Source organism: Fusarium keratoplasticum, chromosome 10, assembly GCF_025433545.1.
Source record: "Fusarium keratoplasticum isolate Fu6.1 chromosome 10, whole genome shotgun sequence".
Classification (NCBI taxonomy): domain Eukaryota; kingdom Fungi; phylum Ascomycota; class Sordariomycetes; order Hypocreales; family Nectriaceae; genus Fusarium; species Fusarium keratoplasticum.
The window spans coordinates 159,375-178,684 of record NC_070538.1 but is presented as its reverse complement, the minus strand read 5'-3'; the positions used below and the strand labels follow the sequence as shown (position 1 = coordinate 178,684).

Here is a 19,310-nt window from a genome sequence, read left to right as displayed (position 1 = left end):
GCATCCATTCGCGGAGCAGGTAGTGGGACCAGACAGTCTTCCACCGCCCCTTTTTGCGCAGCCCATGTTGCATTGGCTGGCGAATGTGATTTCATCTCACGCATTTGCCGGCCTTGACACGGTTGAAGAAATCTTAGCACTTCGACCACCAAAGAACGGCAATTTCCGTATAATGGAATGGGCGGATGATGCACAGGAAAAGCCAGTCTTCCCTGAATGGTCCTCGACAGGGCCTAAAGCAAAGGGAAAGAATCCGATGTCTTGGGTCTCTCAATTTTCAGACTGGGGAAATCGTGCGGGCTTCACCGCATGGTTGGGATTGCACGCCATACGTCGCGAAGCTCTCATCAAAGTGAATGGTAAGCCATTCCGATAGCGTGCCGCTAGAGTAACTAAGGTCGATCTAGATAACGGTTATTCACTCGGCCAGATACTACGATTCGCATCGCAGAATAATACCAACGTGCTTATCAACAAGTATCTCGGCAGTGTCTCTACCGTAGATGGCGCAGGAAGCTATCTTGGCATGGAGCTCCGGACCGACCTGGCTGAAGATTTCCGATCTGCATCAGTAGGAAGAAATCCAGACCTTCGATTTTCGCTCCCCGCCAAAGAAGCAGAGGAGTTACGGAAGAGCCCGACGTATCTTTCTTTGACTAAGAAGATCAACAACATCAACTTGGAGATCGAGACTTCGACGTCACCAAAGGCACAAACAGAACTCGAGCTGCGGCGAAAAGTTGCCTACAAAGAACGACGACTGCTTGAAAATAACAAGTTGAAGGAGTTTCAGGCTAGCCAGAAGGTCGTGTATGAAACCGATCGAAAGGATTATGAGCAGAGCGATTGGCGTCACAATCATTTCAGCCGTATCAGTCACATGCTTCCAGAAGAACGCGTCCGTCTTGCATCCACCTTGCAGATGAGGGCCTGGCCACGAAGTCCCGAATGGATTTCTGCCCTTCGAGATCTCGTTTCCCTTCGATCCAACGATTATTCCGTGGCCTATCAAAAAGAACTCCGCCCAATTCAAGGCCGCTGCCCTGTTGCTGCTTGCCGCAATGATTTAGCACAGTAAGGTTATCGGCTATGATAATCAAGTCCATTGTTTACTAATACATACACACTAGGATACCTAAAAAAAGCCGATGGTGGCATATCTATCGATGCTTGGAGAAATCCCATACCAAGGAAGCAGGTTTCACCAGCTTCTGCTTCCAATGCAGCACCTGGCTGAAAGGCAAAGCTACCTGGGTGGCTCATTGCAAGGTCCATGTTGAGAAGCTGGCAATTCCTGTCCGCTGCAGCCCGGTCACTTTCCGCCATGCAGTCGCATGTGCTGGCTACTGCCCTGTTCACCTTGGGCGAGTAGATCTCCCCGCGGAAGAAAGGATACGCCAATGGTCTGACCAAGACGCTTGGAAACGCCACATCTCTCAGTGCGTTTCAGCATATCTCACCCATCGTCAACGCATAGAGGCCCTCGCTTGTCCTCACCCGAAATGTCACATTGAATTCTCGAATGAGGAAGATATCCGGTACCATCTCAGCGACGTTCACGGTGTTGTCCATCAGCCTATGGCAGCTGGTAAGCGCAAAGCCCACTCGAAAGAGGATCAGGACGACACAACTCCTCCGAAGAAGTCGAGGCGAGTGGACGCCACGCAGGCCATCCAAATGAAGATGGTGCCGTTTTCCCCGAAGAAGTCAGCTCTGGCCCTCGAGTCTCGGCACCGCCACTCGAACTTAGATGTTCCCTCGGACCCAGTGGTCGATATGTCGTCGGTGACTCCGGGACCTGTACCATATCAAGCACAGGATGACCCATTGGACCGGGATAGCTGTTCGAAGGCGGAAACTTCTGATTGTTTTCCATCTGACTCGTATGGGAACCATCTGCAACCCACGTCTCAAGGAGATTATGCCTTTGCTGCCCAACTCGATAAAATCTCTTGTCAGGTTGGTACTGGCTGTGGTGCGACAAGTTCCAGTCTTGCCTCAGTTGAAGGTCTGAATCCAATGACTAAAACTGTGCCAACTGAGCTGGCGGAACCGCGAATGGATAACGTAGAGGCACTCGTTGATCCTCTACTGCGACCGGACAACCGAGACACTACCTCTGGTTCCACTGCCTCCACCTCCTCGGGATCCTCACCAACATCGGGAGTTGGGGCCACAAAAGCCATCAATGCGGAACTACGGCGCGATGAGGCACTTGCATTCGATCAAGTAGATTCCGCCCAGCAAGAAGCTTATTCGGTCGATTGCTTGCTTGGAAGATGGGGCAAGGACTTGTTCTTTTTGAGGTGGCTGGACGGAAGCTATGGATGGGAGCCTCGAGAAAACATTCTAGATGAAGAGCTTGTCAGACAATTTGAGGAGAGCTACAAAGGCTTCGATGACGAAGTCGAGGTTTTACGTACGCGCACCCGGAATGGCAAGCTAGAATACCGGTTGCACTGGAACGGACGCCCAAAGAGTGAGGACTGGTGGGTTGCTGAGAAAGAGTTGAGCCCTGACTTAATCGAGAAACATAGACCAGAGAAGAAGAGTAAAGTCAGAGGGAGAAGAAGAAGGCAGTAAGTGGACATCATAGTGGATAGAAGCTATCTTATGCAATGGAATTAGTGAATTGCATTTGAAGAATATCTTCATTGACACGCACTACCTGGATGAAGCTAAGATGATACGTGCAAACATCTCTTGAAGCCTCCCTTGGGCCTAGGAGATAATGACTAACCGCCCTATTGAGACCTGATCCGAGAATTGCCCAGTGAAGTTACTGGTCCTTATAACACCTGTCGCTCTCACTAAAAGGTTGATTATGTTCCCACTGGATGGTAAACCGGATTTATGGTAGTCTAGGTAGGTGCGAAGCATTTACTTTGTGAATCGATTAGTGAGGTTTGTATACGAAGCTGTACACTTATATTTACAGTCTCGAGATCACTTTCAGGTTTTATCCTAGGTATCCTAGCAAATCTTGTCAAACATGGTTTGTAAGTCAAACCGATGACAGGCACCAGTGCCACAGATACCAGCACCAAAAGGCTCGTTGCCCCAAAAGACCTCGTCCTGCATGTCCCAAAATAAAACAACATACCTAAACTTCCCAATTTCTATATCAATAAGGATATTCTCATAATCAGACATCAATACTTCTCCATGCAGTTCAGCAAGGCCCAAAGACCGAGCAGTAGGGTCATCAGTAACCCAGCGCTGCTGCGCCCTGTTCATGTCCAGTTTATACCTTATCTTCTCTTCATCATGAATCCAGACGACCTGTGTCACAACGAAATCCATCTTTTGCTCCTTATTTTGCTTCTTAGAGGAGATGCTCTGTTCGGAAGGGTCCTCGCGCTTCCGTTTCGCCTGCCGTTCTGGGGGGGTTGGGGGAGGTCCCATGCCCCCAGGCTTATCGACTGACCCGGCTCCGTCATTGTGACCGGATGCAGAAACCTCAGGGAACGCGACCTGCCTTTGCGGTGTGGTTTGAACTTGAATGGTGTCCGCTTCGGCAATCTTATCAGCAGTGCCAATATGGTCTTGAGGGATGGTAAGGTCGATATATTCGATATCTTCGATAGATACCCCTGTATTCCATAGCTGTGCTCTGTGTGGTGGCTCGGAGCGACCATCTTCGCCGTAAATAACTCGGTTATCGTCGCAACCGGATCCTGGGAGCTGATCAAAGCCGTCCTTCGGAGCTGAATCCTGTGGGCAATGGCTGACGCGGCCGCTCTCCTGGTCTGAGGCTGTGAGCCCACGTTGGGTCTCATCAGAGTCGTCATCTTCCGGATCGTCGCTATCGAGAACAGGAACCAAACCAGATGGCAGTTCAGGCTCAAATTCCTGTATCAAGCCATTCAGTAGGGGGCTGACGACGCTACCATCCAAGTAGTGTAAGCCTGGTGGTTGACTCGGCCTCGGAATCTGATCTGTGCTATCGTTGATGCAAGACAGGATATAATCAGGAGGATTTAACTGGCTGCTCGACCTGTCGCCTCCTGGTCCAGCAGTTGAAGTTTGGGGGAAGAAATGTTGAGAGCTATCGCAAACTGTTTGTGTCGTTTGCTCTGTAGTACTGATGTTGTTGGGTGGTGTTGCATGGGAGCTGCTGGCTTGGCCGACTCGAAAACCCTGATCGAAAGCAAGCCTGGTTGCGAGCAACAGATACTGCAATGAGAAAGACATTGGTTCATTGGAAGCGGGGATGTCCTCTCCGGTTGCAAGGCTGGGTAAGCCAATGGGGATATTCAGGCCAGCCATATCGCCCACTTCATGGTTGCGGGCAGAATGGTGACCAGAGTCAATAATGGCGGAGGCGCAGTTCGACTGGGAGCCAGGAAGGGGAATGGAGGTCATGTTTGGTGAAACTTGAAAAGACTTGGTGGGAATGTGTTGAAGGAGAGGCAAGGGGCGCCGAGGGCTCGATGTAACTGAGGGTGTTGTTTGTTGAGTATTGCTGTGGGATTGACCTGCGGTCTGTTGGTCAGGGGGGTCTTTGCTGTTAAGGTGCTTGGCATGGACTTGAGTGTAGGAGTGATGAAAGGAAAATGTTGAAGTCCTAGGGAGATGGGCGCGCTCGCCCCTTAAGTACCTGTTCTTATCGGGAGAACACCTGGTCAGCGTCCCTGACTTTGACCAGTACCCTCGAAGTGTTTGTACACTGGGTAGAATGATAAGCAAGCCGATCGGGCTCATACTGTCCGCTTCTTCCGTACGGCCGAGGGGCGGTAAAGTCATCGGCTACACTCATCATGTGGCAGTTGATGTGTCAACTTTATCACCGGATACCATTTTCCCTCGCACCGCTTCCTCATGGAGGCCTCCTGACAGCCAGACCTGTCGGCTGAGATGGAACTCATTCTGGTGATGTTCGGCCAAGGGGTTGTGGGCTTAACAGATTACAACACCATCTGTCTCTCTGTTCATCTTCACTCAGCTCTGACACTCTTCCGCTACCCCCGTGCCTCATAGGCATAAGCGAAGGTAAACTGGACGGCTAGACTCTTCTAGCTTCTTCCATCGTCAACAGGATGACGATGGTCTCGCACCAACGAGGTGACTTCACAAGACGTGGCAGAGGGGCTGAGGAGCTGGGGGTCTGAGGGGCTGGGGGACTCAGGGGCTGGGGGACTCAGGGGCCGACCTAACATGTCTTTCCATCTGGCCACTCGTACGCTTGGACACGGGTTGTGGTGCTGCTGCCTGTTTTCTATAACATTGTGCTCTTCTCCCACTTGGTCCTGGCTCTTTCCTTTTCTCTTCGCTGTCTTTACCTCTCTTTCTTCCCTTTGAGCTCAATCTCCTTCTCACGAAGTCTCAGAATGCCCACTCCTAGCAGCCGCAAGGCACAGGCCTGCACCTTCACCGATAACTTTAGACACTCGCCTCTTCAGGGTGCTAAAGACGTCGATGGAGAAAGTGCACCTGCCTCGGACGCATTCTGTACCGCAAAGTTTGAACCTGTAGATGGAGTGAGCAACGACATGAGCCCAGCCCTCTCAAGTTCACACGCCAGTGTGTCTAGGGCAAGAATCCCCACAAACTCGCCCACTAATAAGCTCTGCATTGGATCCGTGGCTCCGGCAAGTTTGGGCTCTGTGATCCCTTCTACAACAGTCAATCACTGGCAGGAGTTCCAACATTGCAAGTCGAGCTGCCTCAGGCTCCTCGACCAAAACATTGTCGACTTCGTTAGAGAGAGCCACGACCAGATGCAGCAGTTGTGTTTGGGAGAGAATGCACAAGAAACATTCGATGCTCTTGTGACACTGGATACCAAGGAGGGTGAGACGGAAGAGGAAATGCTAAAATGGACAAAAGGCTTGCAGTGGGCATGTCTTCTTCTGAGAAAATACACCAAGAGAGCCAAGGGGACTGTTTCCCATATCCTCACCGCCATTGCCTTTGCCCAATGGTATACATCACAAACACGATTGATTAGCGGGTCTGCATCTGACCCAACGGCCGCCTCGAGACAAGTACTGTCAAGCATCCTCGATCACTGGCCCAAGAGTGTTAGAGAAAGATGCAGAAAGCAGCTGAACACTGGTCTCGCCTGCGGGTTGAAGTGGGGCTTCTTGGCCAAGGCCGTGGGTTTTGGTATTTTCTTCAAGGGCGCATGGTATGGCTGCCTTTTAGACTGTGGGAGATGATCAACTAACCAATGCTAGGCAGCTCGCAAAGTCCGAAAACCATGTCTTGAATGAACTGGCCAAAGGGCTACGCAAAAAACCGAAGAAGATGGCAGTTTTAGGTCTGTTGCAAGATCAGTTCAAACTATTGTTGACGACTGGCAGAGCAGACCCAGACAGATTCTTCCACGGCCTAGTGGGTAAACGCCTATGGTCTTCGGTTGTTGCTGTCGGGCTTGAAGATTTGTGCAAGCAAGTCCAAGAACGCATCCCTAGCCGTATGCTTCTCGTGAAAGATAGCGGCTTTGCATTCAACGTCGATTCACTCCGAACACTTAGTGGAAGAGAATGGCTTGACGACGATACCATTCTCGCTTGTTTGCACTTATCCGAAAAATTGCCCTTCGTCCGAGTCGGCTTTTCTATCCCAATCCACTGCGAGGAAGGACCTATATCACGCCCGCTCGAGAGAGCAGTGAAGCAAATACTACAATGGAAGCGAGAAGGGGGGGCGGAGAACCACTTAGTCTACTTTTTCCCGCTCTTTCAGCACCAGAACCACTTCAGCCTCCTTGAGATAAACGAAAGGGAAAATTCCATCTTCCACTACGACTCTCTATCCGCGGGGGCAAATGCTCTTGTCAAGGTTAGTATCTAAACCGGCTTCCAACAGCATATACTGATTATCAACAGGCGGCATGTGACAGAGAGTTCGCCCAGTTTGAGTACTATGAGAAACTCGGCTGTCAGGGTGGGCTCCGCCAAAACGATGGATACAGCTGTGGCCCCCTCGTCATCTCGTTTGGCCGTTCGCGGATGTTGGGTCGACCTCTTATCTCTGAATACGATGGGAGGGAGCTGAGGGCTGAGGCTATGCAAATCCTGCGATGCGGATTCAAGACTAAAAGGCTGATTGCTGCACCAACAGGGAAACGAAAGGCTATAGTGGCGGAACAGCATGACCTAGGAGTGAGGAGCAAAAGGCAGAAGAGAGGAGGTGAAAAGGAAGCGACTGGATGAAGATCTCACAGAATATCAAATATCTTACTTTCCAGATAGAACAGGGCGGGATCTCTGAGATCACTCGTTGGTAGGGGTGATTAGTTTGGGGTAGGGTATTCGCTGAAGTTCCTCCACAACTGAAGGGACGGCCCTCTAAAACCCAAAGGCCTTACATACATGGTGATAACTTACAGAACAGCTAGAAAGACAATTACTGCAGATATTACCGTTCGTATACGGACGGGGAGAGTATTTCGAGACAGGGAGGGCCTGGTACTATCCGGGCCATGCCTAGAGGGGGAGTTAATTCCTGAGCGCCCTGGGGGGAGACGCCTCTACTCATACCCGCCAACGCCCCTTATTGCCGTGTTAATATTGGGGAGAAGTAGCCGCAGGGTGCCAACGGCCTAAGACACCTTTTTGGAGAAGAATGCAATGCTGTTCAGGTAGCACCATACGAGGGCGCATAGCCAAAGCAGCCAGAAGCCGATGTTTGCGCGAGACGGCCGCATGGCGTCATTGCTTGTTGAAGAAGCAAGGAGAGTCAGAATCGAGAGAGGCTGAGACGAGGCATTGCCAACAACTGTTTCAATTGCTGACAGGTACCCACGGTTAAACTGCGTCATCATTGGCCCGCCCCCTTTTTTTCCACCGCTAAGCCTTACTGTCTGATTGGCGATCCCGTATTTCTCCACTTGGCTCACATCACAGCCTCCATGGGTCAAGTTGTGGTTATTTCTGGGGGCAGTCTCAAGTGATGGATTCCTTTCAGAGTAACGAAAGTTTGATATTTTCTGTCGTCCCCTTTTTCTCTGTATCAAGGTTAGTTCTTAGATACTTAAGGAGCCAAATGAGGCCCTGACTTTGGTAGTTGTAGAAAAATTAGTGCAAGTACGGATACGGAGTGCAAGCGTGTTCTCGGCCAGATACCCTGAACTTCCCCGGGAGTCAAAGTAGGGTCGGAGAGAAGGGAGGCAGGCGATGACGAGAACGACGTTGACATCGAGGGAGCTCCAAAGGACTGCAAAGGGTTAGAACCGGCGCGGGCGGGCTACGTTGTGAGAACCTACCGATGGTGCTGAGGGAGATAGAGTAATCCTCCCCAGCTTGCTGGATCGCGATAAACCGCACCAGACACACGGCAATGTTGATGGTTCCAAGGAGAAATGTAAAGTAAATGCCTAGCCTGAGTGCCCTCTTGACGTTCAATGCAGGGAGAATCAGCCATGGCAGGATAAAAACTGCGTTGTTAGAGAGCGTAGTAATTCAGGAGCAGAGTACTCACCGAGAAGATCCCCCAGGAAGTGCAATCCCCAGCCAACCTGGAAGAGAATGGCATAAGACGACCCTGGGCATGACTTTTGTACACTGATCTCCCTATTCGGTAATTAGACATGACCAAGCCAGCGGCTTCGCGACGCAGGGCTGACTCACCAGTTTCTTTCTAGAGGCAGACAGATGGTGAATATTAAGGTGATTGTGACAACGTAGGCGATGACGACAAATAAAATTGTGGCCCATAGAAAGATCCTTCTCTTAACCATGAACTCGGGAAATACCTGCAGGTAGACGGCGAGAAGGGCGGCTTTGCATAGGTAAAAGGTGGTGTAGAAGGGGAAATTGACGGCAAAGAACAACTGCAAGTCGTCAGCCCTGGTTGTCGTTGCCTCTCCCAAGATGCCCTCACCTGCAGAACCAGCTCTAGATCATCCAATTCTCCTTTGTACCCTTGCAGGGATGTATGCACGTCAGGCTCGAGGGCACCCATCCTCGCGAACACGGGCCCAAATGCCGCTGTTATGATGGCAAAAACCCACGCCGTGCACATGATGATGTCGCTATTCAGCATCCGGCGGTTCTGGATTTTGAGCCGTAGGTATACTCGGGCGGCGATGACGGCCGTGGCGACTACGATGAGGGTCCATTGTGAAGCCTGGAGGAGGTTAAGAGAGTCGGAGAAAGGCTGTGGGTTGAACGCACAAGAATGGCTGCCGGTCTTGGATTTCCAAACCCCATTGTCCTCGAGAATCTGATGATTTGGGCTCTCAAACCGGCCCCCAGAGAGGTTCAAGTCCTAGGCGAGGGTCGCTATCGTCGGTCGCATCACAGAAGCCTCATCCACCACGTGCAGGTTCTCAAGCAACCTTTTTAAACCCCTCGGGCTTGAAGAATGCTGACACCAAGGTCGCGGCCCTCGTGTGGCTGTTTACAGTTTCTGGCACGAGATGATATCAGACATGCGAGCCTCGCGCATCTTGGCGCATGCCAGTTGGGACACGCTAGGTTGAGTCACCAAACCAGAACCATCCACATAAGAACCTGGAAGCGGACGAGGCGCATTCCCATGGGGAACTTGTACTGCTAATCAGGTCCAAGTTCCGGGAGAGGCGACAGTATCTGTGCTCGCCACCGTTTCGACGTTTCCAGCTTTCGCTTCGATGGCAGGAGCGTCAAGGCGGCTTGGCAAAGCTTTGTGTGACGAGTCGATATTTTAAGTGGGTTTTAGGAGAACCAGTCACGCAATGAGGAGAAATTAGTTTTTTAATAGTTTATCGATCTATTGATCCTTTTTTGTTCTGGGTGGAACAGAACCTTGTCACCTATCTATTTTACATCTTCCACAGATGCTCAAGACACGTCTGGCTTGAGGTACTCACATGCAGTGCTCAAAACTTGCGGTCTGTTTAAGCCACGTGGTGCTCGAGACAAAAGTCGCAAAATATACACGATCGGTTTCAGACGATGTTGATGCAAGAGCAAGCGCACTGGCATCGGGGGTTAGCCATCTCGTGAATGGGCAGAGCGAGGGTGGTGGAAGTAGAGGTAGGGGAAGATGGGGCCGAGTTTTCGGGGGTGGAGGGAGCCGAAACGGCGGGGGAGGCAGGGGTGATGGTGATGGGAATAGGTTGGCACATCTTGGTGGCGTAAGTGGAAAGTGAAAGACTGTAAAGTGTCGTGATGGTTGTGAGTTTGTCGTGATGTGCTGCTGTGAAAATACAGTGAAGGGTGATGATGGGGACTGTATTGCTGTAACTGACTACAACTTTATACTTGATGAGAATGAGTATAGGGCCCGTATTCACTGCCTTGCTTGTTGTAACTTGTCGTCACCGTCGACATCATGAGGCTTGTTCGCTCGTGGGCAATGAGGGAACAAAGATTGTGTGTTTCTTGTTATAGTTGAAGCCCTGTCCTGGATGGGGTAACTGAGCGAATAGATAGAGGGGAACAAAGACCCAAGAAGATCACATTGAACAATGATCTTTGAGGACTAGCTTTATCTAAGTATTAAAACAATCACAAACATGTAACAAAAAAAAAAAAAAAAAAAAAGCCGCATCGACAGTATGGGGTCTAGGCATCGAGGCACTCGAGTAAAGACACTGCACATCGCCCTGTATAATCCCCTGCGTTGCCATTGATTCATATCGCATGCTATGACCCCATGGAAATCGTGAGGTATAATCAAGACAAGGTTCTAGGCATTCCGAGGCCATCTACGAGCGCTCCCTAACTACGTACGACTCATCTTCCTTCTTGACCCATGCCATTTCTCCTTGAGGATCGACACTCTTCTTCCAAATGGCCAATAGCCCGTCACCGTCCCACTGTCCATAACCCTCCACGAGGAAGTGGCGCGCACCCAGCGGGATCAGCCACTCGCCCAGAATGGAGACTATAAAGGACACGGCGACTAGGACGGCGAGGTTGACCACGCTAAAATTCTGGACGCTGCCCCTGGACCGGATCCGCTGCTCTGAGCACAGCTCGTCTAGTTCGGAATCGATGCTTGAAATATTGGTAAAGCTCTTTGCCGGGATTAGCTGATACGCGGCCGAGTCGCGGCCGGTGAAGGATACGTTGGTGAACTGGTTGGTGTTAGCTTGTAGCTTCGCCAGGCCTGTCTGAAACCATCGCAAGGTTTCAAGGTGCCATTGGTTGTTAGGCAGTCCAGGGGAGAGGAGCAAGGTGTTGCCGAGAATCGAGTTGGCAATCAAAGCTAAATGCAAAAGCAAGTCAGTCAAGGAGCTATCAGGGCGACATGTCCAGATCATTTCCGTTACCGTTGCTACCAAGTTGCTTCACGCTCCTTTCCATGGTATAGGCCTCGCCCTGCTGTTGAATCCGCAGTGCAGTGGCTAGCTGCCTGGTCATTGACCTGGACGAGAATGGCTGTGTAACGTTGCCCAAGTAGCCGTTGAGCCCGGAGCACGCTCCGTTCGTGGGGTTACAGAACTCGTGCTGGTCGGCGCAGGCAATGATGCGAGCGTTGAAGTCGGATATGTACATTGGCGGATCGCCTATTGGGTCTTTGATGGATCCGTTCGCTTGGAATACCGCATCATCCACAGCCGTCGAGTAGGCCACTAGGTTGCCCGCAATGAAGATTAAGCTTACGTCGGCGTCGGTCCGATTGAGGGGAGGTATCGGGATCCACGAAATGTTTCGCGCATCGCTGAAGCCCCTGTATGCCGAGGTTGTCCTGGAGAGAGGGGTGTGAGCTGTGCGAAGAAAAGGGAGGGGACGGGGCGTGTGCGTACTGTACTTGGTATCCGATCCGAGTCACCTCATTATGACCCATCCAGGAGAAGGTATAGTTATTATTCTCTTGCCGCCCAAGATAAAAGTCGGCCAAAGGCTGGTCCTCGCAAATACGGAGCCCGTCACGTCTGCCCTCCTCAGTGACGCTGACGAGGCCGTCCAACCTCAAAGGAGTGCAAGTCGACTTCCAACGGTATTGGATCCTGTCTTCTTCCCGGGCATTGATGCCAAGATGCTTGTGCGAATCAATCAGGCCCGTGTCAAAGCTGATTGATGCATCCGAGCCCAGCAGGCACATTTCCTCCCTGAACGGGCATGGCGCCGCTGTATCCACCGTGAAGGGTAGGCTCAGGACGGCATATGGGGATTGTATCTCGCTGACCCCAGGCTCGCCTCCGTAAAACTGGGCGGCGTAGCTTCTCGCATAAGCCGTCTCGTCCAGATCCCTGGAGGCCGAGGCTGCCGCCGCGTCCACCTGGGGAGCATTGTTGAGTACTCTCAAAAACCCACAGGAGCCGCGCTTTGCCAGGACAATTATGTCGTTGGTCGTGTCGGTGGCAAATTGAGAGGGGATAAAGATACCAAAGGCGCCGATGACAGCAACGCTCGCTATCGTAAGGGAGAGGAGCATGAGAAACTGGAAGGGACTTCTCCGCCATATTTTAGCAGACCCTTTCCTCCAAGACCAGAACGCCTTGGCGAGAGCCAGGAGAGCTCCGTCTGGGGATTTTGCATTGCGAAGGATGATCCGCCGCTGCTGCAGTTCGTAGGTACGAACTGAGGGACGGGTGAATGGAATAAGGTATAAAACGAGGACGAGTGTTCTCCAAAGAATTGGAAGAACGAGGGAGGCGAGCAGGAATGATATCGCCGCGATGATAAAGTTGGCCTGGGTATTGGAAACAGTGAGAAGTGCTCGAGTGGCCCATGGTTTGTCGTAGTCGAGCCAGAAGCCGGTGCGTATGTCGTTTACAGAAGCCATCTCGAAAGCCCAAATGGGTTGGAGGCGATGTTTAGTTAGGTACCTATGAAACTAAAATGATGGAAAGTTTCTTGCTCTGATTTAATACGTACAATACAGATAAAATCAAGTGCGGCTGAAGTGAGCCTCACAGTTCAGCTAGGCCTTGGCTGACGTTGTGGCGATGCAGGGTACTTTTACCAGGATGACGATTGGCCCAAGGTTAGAGGCCCCTTTTCGTTTTAAATGATGGCTGAAGGAGGCCATCAGCCACGATATTAAAGTGTGGAACACAATGGACCCTCATATGGCGCGCTGCGTAACTAAGCGTCCTGTTATCATCTGATGTGTACTGTGTGTGCTCCTGCGCCAGCCGGGTCGAGCCCTAGGTAGCCAATGGAACTCGCATCACACAAGGAATTTGTGCTGCTTAATAAAAAGACATAGCTCTCAATGCATAACGGCATTAAAACTAAATGCTGTAAAAGACCAAGACTTCGGTCTTCTGGCTCAGTTGCCCCATCAAGGGCCAGGCTTCAACTATTAATGCATGATAGCATCATACCCCAATTCTAACATAGTGGCCTTGACCAAGACTTCGAGGTCCTTTGCTTTTGAAATATTGTAAAGTGAAGATATTTAAAACAAGTAAGAAATGCTAATAACCTTACTAATTTAAATTATATTAAAATTCTTTTGTATAGAAGCAAGAACTACTCATCTATCAATTCAAATATAATAAAATCATCTACGCAATGTTTTCTTCAATACATGTTCTTACTTCTCAAAATTAACGCGGTACTTTCTCAATCACAAGGCAGGCTTACCGTACATGTCGCAACTTGAGCAATGCCACCGATCGTCATGTTTAGCACGTTCCTCCATCTCACATCCTGATTCGCCGACATCTGTTGCCTTTTTCGCGACCGATGCCAGTGCCAAGTCCCCGGACATGGTTGCACTCCAGACTGTCTAGCCAATTAAGCTTATTCTTATTCGCAGCTGCTCTGAAAGGCTTTCGATATCACGGCATCAGGAGAATGGGTAGCCCCATTGATGACGTCGTGTGACGCTCATGGGCGTATATAAAGATGTCTTGGTCCATCAGGGCCCGGGGCAAACTATACGCTCTGTAGTCTTCTTCGACTAGAGAAGTTATCCCCCCTTCCTCTAACTTTGTCTTTGCACCAACAGCGGCAACATGGCCGTTCTCCAGCAGTACGACTGGATCCTTGCCATTACCACCATCGCCTTTTGCGGCAGCAGCTTTGGTAACGGAGCCAACGATGTTGCCAACTCGTACGCAACGTCGGTGGCCGCGCGCAGCCTTACCATGCCCCAGGTCGGCTTCCTGAGCATGATTACCGAGTTTGTCGGAGCTGTTGCCCTGGGAAAACGCGTGACCGGCACCATCAAGAATGACATTATCGATCTGGATCATTTCGTCCCCACCCCTTCAGTTCTCATGCTCGTCATGGGTTGCGCCGAGGTCGGCTCTGCCACTTGGCTCCTCGTGGCTACCAAGCTGGGATTCCCAGTTTCTACTACTCAGACCGTGGTCGGAGCTCTTGTAGGAGCTGGAATCGGGTCCCAGGCCCAGGTTACTTGGAGATGGACCGACGGCAGCGTCTCCCAGGTCGCCGCGTCGTGGGCCATCGCGCCCCTCATCTCGGCCGGCTTCTCTGCCCTGCTCTTCGGCACCCTCAAGTTTTTTATTCTTGAGCGCCAAAACTCATTCGAAAAGGCGCTCCGAGCCATTCCCATCTACCTAGCCTTCACCGGTGCCGTGCTTGCGCTGTTCATTACTATCGAGGCACCTAGCGCCCCTTCGCTTGAGGAGCTTGGGGCTGGCACCGCGGTCGGAATCATTCTTGGAGTCTTTTTCGGTGTCCTACTTATTGCCTACGTCTTCTTCGTTCCTTACTTCCACCGTGTCGTCGTCAAGAATGACGTCCGCATTCGGCCTTGGCATATCCCCCTTGGGCCGCTCCTCTGGCGTGAAGACCCCCCTTTGTACTTCCCTGGCAAAGGCGACTCCATGGTTGTCGACTACTATGAGTCAGCCCATGACAAGGATGAGCAAGACGAACATGCATCTGGCGACCCTGCAAAACCTTTGAAGGGGCACGACAACCCTCCTGACGCTGCCGAGCGGAAGGCAGTTCCTGACACCCACAACGGCCACGGTGCAGACAACACGAATGACGATACCGCCGTGGCTCCCAGGGCACAGAACCTGACTGGCCTTGAAGAGCTCGAGAGGGGCGACGCCCCAGGCATGCGCCGTCGCCGGCGGGTGCGCCATGTTGAGCCGGAGGAGCGCTGGCTTGTTCCTGTCCGCCACTTGCCCATCTACCATCCCCGACGACTTGGTAATCTCGCCAAGTACTTCCTTCTCCAAGGTGTCACACGCGATTGCGTAACGCATGCTTCGCAGGCGCTCGCCGATGTTCACCGCAAGGCCAAACGTTACGACAACCGTGTCGAGCACTTGTGGACCTACGCACAGGTTGCCTCGGCTATGATGATGTCCATCGCTCACGGCTCCAACGACGTTGCCAACGCCGTAGGCCCCTGGGTCGCCAGCTACCAGACCTTCCGAACCGGCGTCGTGGAAGAGGACTCTGACACGCCAATCTGGATCCTTGTGGTAGCAGGATTCTTGCTGGGCGCGGGCTTCTGGTTCATGGGTCATCACATCGTCAAGGCGCTGGGAAACAAGATCACGCAGCTTTCACCCACACGAGGCTACGCGATGGAGCTTGGCGCCGCCATCACTGTACTGCTTGCGTCGCGACTCGGCCTTCCCGTCTCGACCACGCAGTGTCTGACGGGGGGTGTTGTCGGGGTCGCCCTTATGAATGGGGACGTGGGTGCCGTCAACTGGCGCCAGCTGATCTGGATCTTTAGTGGTTGGATCTTGACGCTTCCATCGGCTGGTCTGATTGCTGGTCTGCTTACAGTCATGGCTTTGAACGCTCCTCAGTTTGGTTAAAGGAGTGACTGTTTCTGTAGGCCACTCCAGATTGACAACTTGGTATGGCGCCGTGAGCCGTCAAACGAGACACTCAGCAGACCTTGACTAATTGCTGATTCTGGCGATGCTTTCATTCTTGTATTTAGCAGTGTCCATGAAAGAGATTGCGGGCTAAAATACCAAACAAGTAGTTACAAGGAGGATATTAAAACATGATTCCGTGAAACGCCGCAAAGCGAGTGGGAGAGTTGACGTGATGCTAGGACAAGCCCCTTTAGTTGAGAGCAAGGTCAGAGGTTGGGGCTTTAGGGATTAAAACTAGGCCATTAATATGTTTGACCTAATGCATCTGCTGTTTTTACAAGATTCAGCTTGTTGAAATGAGAAGATGCTAATTGCTTAATTCGTATCTCAAAGTGAAATAGGGGAACCACTATTTATGTACAGGCACGATTTCTTGTAGAATGTTCCTCCTTCTTCCACACCTTGCCACCGACTTGGTCGCCTCACACTTGTGATCTCCAACACAGCTCGTCTCGTGCATTGCTCTTGGAGAATTTCCGGCACAAGACAGAGCCGATGGGCGGATACGACCCTGTCGTTGGTGGCTGCTGTCTTACGGCTGATCCGAGAGCGTGAAAAGTTCCTGGCATGTTTCACAAAGCAGTTAATGGCCCGTCACAGTACCTGGAGATGTGGGATAGAATGACAACCATCCCGCCGTTGGCACCTTGACGGCGAGCGACTGGAAGCTGACAGCGAGGGCTTGCGGCTGTAGAAGCACTTCACAGTAACATTGGAGATCAGATGAGATGAGACGGCTAGCCAATAGCAAGCCAATTGAACCATCACGTGAAGACGAAACAATCTCTCTACAGTAGTAACACGCCAGACAATTTTACATTGATTTCCTCTTCTGGTTCATTCGGCAATTCCGCCATCTTCGTGTGGAGCCTGGCGACATCTCGGAGGCGGGGTCGATCGGGCACTTCCCCGCGCGAGATATCTAAAAGGGAAATTTCTCCCGGTGGCGAGATGTTGCCTCTTTGAGAAGAGCAACTCCACTTGAGCTTTTGGAGGTTAGTTTGGGTTAGGAACTCCGGGTGATCGCCAAGTTATGGGCTTAGGTGAGATATAAAGACGCTAACTTGAGAAGTTAAAACTTGATTTCTTCAACCTAGTTTCTCCTTTAGTTAATTTTGCTTTCTTCGTTGTGTGTTTGTTGTCAGCGGCCGAAATGGTGGTTATTAAGCGGTTTAGAACTATCTGGGGCATCGACTCCGGAGAGAACTTCGAGAAGTGGATCCCCTGGTTCACGGATTTGAAGAAGTAGGGCTACTATTTTTTTCTTAAGATCTATCGGGGCTGCAAAAACTAATGTGATCTAGTTGGTGTCGAGGTCGACATTACTGACTGAGATGCTGATAACCTATGACTTCTCCGAAAGCTCTTGGACGATGCTGACTTTGAAGCGATAGTGCTGTAAGTCGCGCCGATCAACTGGAAGCCATAGTGATTTAGTGAGTCAAAGTATGCACACTGCTTGGGCAGGCTATGTCGGTGCTCGACCCGTAGGCCTCACTCTTGATATCCATCTCGATATCTATCGTAAGACTCTTAAGCTGGCTAAAATTCTGCGACCCGTTAAGATCAACGCCCAGTCTGGAGGGTAAGCGAACCCACGGGATATAGTCTGTGGTTTACTAACAATTCCAGCGACTACTGGACTGTAGATGAGTCTGTCTACTTTTACCAGAAGACCCTGGAAATCAATCAGGAGCTTGGCCTCACTGGCCTAGTCTCCCATGAGACACACCGCAACCGAGCTCTGTTTACTCCCTATGTAACTAAGCAGATCTTGCTTAAGGTACCCGAGTACGTTTCGCCTACCCTGTCCGTTTGATCACCATTTAATGCTTGTTTTAGGCTCCGGATCACAGCAGATATCTCCCACTGGGTTGTGGTCTGTGAGCGACTTCTTGACCTCGGCGAGGAGGATAAGGAGATCCTAGATCTTCTAGTTCCCCGAATAAGGACAATCTGTTTGAATGCGCATGTACTAGGTTAGTTCTAATAATTAGCCAGGTCCACCATATCCATGCCCGAATTGGAACTACTCAATCCTCGCAATGTCCCGAGCCTGAGGACCCTATCTTTAAGCCCGAGCGCGAATTCTTTGAGAAGTTCTGGCTGCGCATCGTCAAGGCGCGAAGCCAGGATGCTCTTATTACCTTTGTGCCCGAGTACGGGTAAGTCACCGACACTCTCCAACAAAGAATTTTGATTGCTGACTTTGTTTGTAGCCCATTCCCCTACCACCCCTACGGAAGCATTAGGACCCACGGCCAGGTTGCTGATAGCGAGGGTGCACGACTACAAAAGTTGTTTGAAGATAGCCTCAAGGCGTAAAATACGCAGTATAGAATACCAAAGTTGTCAATTTCCAATCCTTTCTTTCGAGGTCAGCACTTTGACCCAACTTCCTCCACTTCTTAGAACGAGACACGGCGTACTTAGATGATGCTCCATTCTCAGATCTGCTGCAGAGCTCCTTGACAATCTCGCGGCCCAAGATGCCTGCGGAAGGGACCGTTAGTCGCTGTTTTGAGGCATAGAAATATGGACTGGCCCGTGGCACCGGTGACAATGGCCGAAGACATGTTGATGGCGTGAATACCGTTGGATTTCTGGTTGAAAAAAGACTCTTATGGGCTCGAAGTTGATTTTAACATTGTCCCGGTGTCATGGAGACACAAGAGGCTGACAAATGGGAGGCTCCAGTCTGCGGGGCGATACACGTCCTACAGAGTTGTGGCAACGCGCCCTGATCTGACATCACTAATGTCTCATACATGGATGCTTATCTCTGAAAGGATCGACTCTGATTTGCTTCGTCTTCTGTACAGAGGGGCAGGTGGCTCTATCATCACATAGTCTCGGCCCCTTAAAGGGTCTTGGTCATGACTGACTGCCTACGACTCGGAGCTTGAGGTGAATAATACAACTAGTGACCTGTTGTTTGTAAAATCTAGGTGTCCGAATTATTCAGTTGGCCCAACTTCTAGCCGCATCAGAGACAACAGCCCTTTACTACCACGGAACGTCCCAAACAAAGGTTTACTAGGCACGCCATCTCGCTAGAAAATGGGTCGACACGCTATTGTACTCGGTGGCCACGGAAAAGTAGCCCAGATCCCGACGCAGGTGCTGCTAAAAGGCTCATGGACTGTTACGAGTGTTATCCGGACGAAGGATCAAGTCTCTCAGATCGAGAGCCTGATGCCTGCAGGGCAGAACAACTTGAACGTTCTTGTTCACATCATCGAGGATGTTTAAGAGGTCGAGATGCCGCAACCAACTTCATCAAGGCCGCCGCTGAAACAGAGGGTTCGCTATAGCGGAATCAGATGGTCGGTGCACACGACGACCAATGTGGGTTTGGCCGATACATTAGCGACGGCAGGCCGGTGAGAGTAACGACCGATAGGGCGGCGGTCAGCTCAGCGGGTATCAGCGGCTGATACAGGATGTCATATCGGTCGGAGTTTGAAAATAGAGCGATCTAGGAAAATAGGCCGATACGGGCCCAGACGGGCCACCACGCGCACCGACCGTGCGCCGCCGCTGTATCGGCCGGGCTCCACATCGGCCATTGCATGCACCGACCTTGAAAGAGCCGATGTGGAGT

General features: G+C 51.2%; 5 protein-coding genes across 5 annotated transcripts; 3 read left to right on the top strand and 2 right to left on the bottom strand.

The window, feature by feature from the left end:
* Positions 1-5,330: 5,330 nt before the first annotated feature.
* On the top strand, positions 5,331-7,160 carry NCS57_01191200 (ULP-PROTEASE domain-containing protein; the record flags this gene model as incomplete). Its single annotated transcript, XM_053061606.1, has 3 exons — positions 5,331-6,130; positions 6,180-6,786; positions 6,834-7,160. 3 exons carry the CDS (start codon positions 5,331-5,333, stop codon positions 7,158-7,160), a joined length of 1,734 nt encoding a protein of 577 aa, XP_052908134.1.
* A 389-nt stretch (positions 7,161-7,549) lies between these two features.
* Positions 7,550-9,158, bottom strand: NCS57_01191100 (uncharacterized protein; the record flags this gene model as incomplete). Its single annotated transcript, XM_053061605.1, has 7 exons — positions 7,550-7,954; positions 8,006-8,163; positions 8,213-8,383; positions 8,428-8,519; positions 8,577-8,779; positions 8,830-9,075; positions 9,123-9,158. 7 exons carry the CDS (start codon positions 9,156-9,158, stop codon positions 7,550-7,552), a joined length of 1,311 nt encoding a protein of 436 aa, XP_052908133.1.
* Positions 9,159-10,639: 1,481 nt separating this feature from the next.
* Positions 10,640-12,666, bottom strand: NCS57_01191000 (uncharacterized protein; the record flags this gene model as incomplete). Its single annotated transcript, XM_053061604.1, has 3 exons — positions 10,640-11,142; positions 11,207-11,625; positions 11,684-12,666. 3 exons carry the CDS (start codon positions 12,664-12,666, stop codon positions 10,640-10,642), a joined length of 1,905 nt encoding a protein of 634 aa, XP_052908132.1.
* A 1,180-nt stretch (positions 12,667-13,846) lies between these two features.
* NCS57_01190900 (Phosphate transporter) lies at positions 13,847-15,640 on the top strand (the record flags this gene model as incomplete). The annotated part of the gene is made up of 1 exon (XM_053061603.1): positions 13,847-15,640. The coding sequence occupies one exon, from the start codon at positions 13,847-13,849 to the stop codon at positions 15,638-15,640; it is 1,794 nt and encodes a 597-aa protein (XP_052908131.1).
* A 1,219-nt stretch (positions 15,641-16,859) lies between these two features.
* On the top strand, positions 16,860-18,031 carry NCS57_01190800 (uncharacterized protein; the record flags this gene model as incomplete). The annotated part of the gene is made up of 8 exons (XM_053061602.1): positions 16,860-16,951; positions 17,011-17,021; positions 17,101-17,104; positions 17,154-17,291; positions 17,339-17,497; positions 17,549-17,642; positions 17,708-17,871; positions 17,926-18,031. 8 exons carry the CDS (start codon positions 16,860-16,862, stop codon positions 18,029-18,031), a joined length of 768 nt encoding a protein of 255 aa, XP_052908130.1.
* Between the last annotated feature and the right edge of the window lie 1,279 nt (positions 18,032-19,310).